Source organism: Helianthus annuus, chromosome 3 (assembly GCF_002127325.2).
Source record: "Helianthus annuus cultivar XRQ/B chromosome 3, HanXRQr2.0-SUNRISE, whole genome shotgun sequence".
Taxonomy (NCBI): Eukaryota; Viridiplantae; Streptophyta; class Magnoliopsida; order Asterales; family Asteraceae; genus Helianthus; species Helianthus annuus.
This window is the reverse complement of record NC_035435.2, coordinates 43,541,129-43,544,107: the sequence shown is the minus strand read 5'-3', so window position 1 is coordinate 43,544,107 and position 2,979 is coordinate 43,541,129. Positions and strand designations below refer to the sequence as shown.

General features: G+C 36.8%; 1 protein-coding gene across 1 annotated transcript; it reads left to right on the top strand.

Moving 5' to 3' along the window:
- The first annotated feature begins 613 nt into the window (after window positions 1-613).
- Window positions 614-2,041, top strand: LOC118490396 (disease resistance protein RPV1-like). Its single transcript, XM_035988012.1, has one exon. It carries the CDS (start codon window positions 614-616, stop codon window positions 2,039-2,041), a length of 1,428 nt encoding a protein of 475 aa, XP_035843905.1.
- Window positions 2,042-2,979: the final 938 nt, after the last annotated feature.

Here is a 2,979-nt window from a genome sequence, read left to right as displayed (position 1 = left end):
ATAGCCGATTATGGATTAAGGAGGAAACTGAGAATATATGGGTTGAAGACAAGGTAAGGTTCACATTTATTTGTAAGGAGGAGAAAACTAAAATATACTTATTTGTGTCAATTTTTTTTTATTACAGGGTACTGAAGCAATAAGATGTATGACAGTAGAATTTCTTGATCCAGTTATTGTCATGAGAGGTCTTCGAAAAAGCAGGAACTTGAATTTCTTGAAGTGAAAGGTTCAAGTAATCTTTATCGCAGGCGTAGCTTTAACTACGATAATATTGATGAAGACAGCCTACATCTACCATATAGTTTACGATATTTATGTTGGCATGGTTACCCTTTTACGTGTTTACCCAAAAAAATTCTAGCAAACAATCTTGTTGGCCTTGAAATGCATCACAGCAATATCAATCAACTTTGGATAGGTGGAGAAAAAAAGGTAAAATTATGATTAATCAGTTTTATTTTTGCATGATTCTTTTTTATGCTATATATCTATTGGATTGCCATTACTCCAAATTCGTCTTTGTTTTGCTCGTGATGCATAGGCTCTAAATAAAATCAGATTCATTGACCTCAGTTATTGTGAGTTGAGAACCTTGGACATTGGGTTGGCTATGAATCTCGAGAGGTTACATCTTGAACAATGTTCGAATTTGGTAGACCTTCACATGCCCATTGAAAGTAAGCTCAAATTCCTTAGCATCCGTCACTGTACGCAGATCAGAACCTTGGATCTTGTGCGAGCTCAGAAACTCGACATACTAATAGTGGAAGAATGTGAGGATGTGGTAGAATTACACATGCCTGTCGACAGTCTAAAGCTCAAACACCTCAGTCTCCAATGGTGTAAGCTGAAAATCCTTAACCTTATGTGGACTCAGAATCTTGAGAACTTACATCTTGGACAATGTTCGAATTTGGTAGAACTTCACATGCCCATTGTAAGTAAGCTCAAATTCCTTAGCATCCGTCATTGTAAGCTTATCAGGACCTTGGATCTTGTGTGGGCTCAGAATCTCGACACACTAAACGTTGTAGAATGTGAGGATTTGGAAGAACTTCACATGCCTGTTGAAAGTCTAAAGCTCAAACACCTCAGACTCCAATGGTGTAAGCTGAGAACCCTTAACCTTACACAGGCTCGGAATCTCAAAAATTTAAGTTTAGAATGTGACGATTTGCTAGAACTTCACATGTCCACAGAAAGTCCTGAGCTCAATCAAATTGTCATTGGTTGTTCTAAGCTGAGAACCCTTTACCTTGGGCTGTCTCCTTATCTTAAGCACTTAGATCTTTATTATTGTTCTAACTTGGTAGAATTTCATGCTCTGGTTGGATGTCTAAGTGGTAGTGTCATGTTCAAACCTTGTTTAGTTAAACAAGGGTTTCCTATGAGTGGTTCTTTACCTGAATTACATCTAACTGCGAGGCCGTTAGGTACATGCCCATTGCACCCTGACAATAATTTGCCTAAGTTCCATTTTCATTGTACTTACAAGGAACTTCTACTCTCATCGACCGAAAATCTTGCAAAGCTTATTTCTCTTGGCCTATGTGCTTGCACAAACCTTGCGAGTTTATCAAGAATTATTTGTGGTGTACAATTACGAAAGCTTACTCTCGAAGGCAGTATTCCAGAGGCGCCCAAGGAGCTTAACCAGTTAGAATGTCTGGAGGAGCTAAATTTGTTGTCAACAAATATTGAACATGTTCCGGATAGCATTGCTACATTGAAACATCTTAAATTTCTCCAGTTTAAATCTTGTCGGTTTCTTAAGCAGTTACCTGAGAATATTGGCAGATTAGAGTGTTTAGAAGAGCTGCACTTTACGGATTGCACATCCTTGCGAGATATTCCAAACAGCATCTGTGAGATGAAACGTCTAAAATGTTTCCATCTTACAGACTGTATTCTAGTTGAGAAATTGCCTAAGGAAATAGGATACTTAAAATGTTTAGAAGTGTTAAATATACAAGGTACACGCATAAGAGATTTTCCACCCAACATTTCTCAATTGGAAGATCTGACAATATTGTTCTAGGTGGAGCTTAAGTCGTTTGGTTTACGTCTGCATGTGTTGCAACACATGGCCTTCTAGTACATTTGGCACCGACAGCACAGATATATTATAACAGGTATTTTCTCATTAATTTTGTATTAATTTATGTGAAGAACATGTGTGGAGATTTAAAAGAAAAACAAAGAAAACAGCCATTTAAAGTAATATTGATGGACAGTATTCACACAAGAGAAAAATACAATTATAATCTATCAACTTTATTTGGAATATGTTTTAGACCGCTGGGTGTGGGGCTTGGGTTGGGGGCTTGGGTTGACATGTGGCGGAGATGGGCTACACAGGCACCCAAAAAAAGTGGGGTGTGGTAGCGGCGTGGGTTGGGGGGCTTGGGTTGGCATGTCACTGCTATTTTTTTTAAACTAATTAAAATTTCATTTAAATAAATTAACAAACTAACTAAAAAACTACATACGACGCCATTCCGGCTAGCTCGGGACAAGTTGAGTATACAAGACCTTGTGGTTGGCCGTGGGGTATTTAGGTCGGGTTTGGTGGTTGGCGGTTTTGTGGCGGGCTAGGGTTCGGGTTCTCTTGGAAAGCGAAGGGGTTGTTCGGGTCGAGGTTTTGGTTAAATAGATGCATTGTAGAGGATTATGGGTTGAATTTACAAAAAATATAGAGATTGAAGAAGGTGAAAAGTATAGAGGTGGTAAAAGTTTTAAAAAATAGGTGAGTATTTATAAGTTTGAAAAAGAAATATATATATATATATATATATATATATATATATATATATATATATATATATATATATATATATATATATATATATATAGGGGAAGGTTCTATGCAGAACACAAAATATTGCGAGAACAAGCAGAACAAAATGAATTACTCATTTTTCAATCCTAAAAACCTAAAAAGTAAATGAAAATGTTATAAATGTAAGATTTATTGTT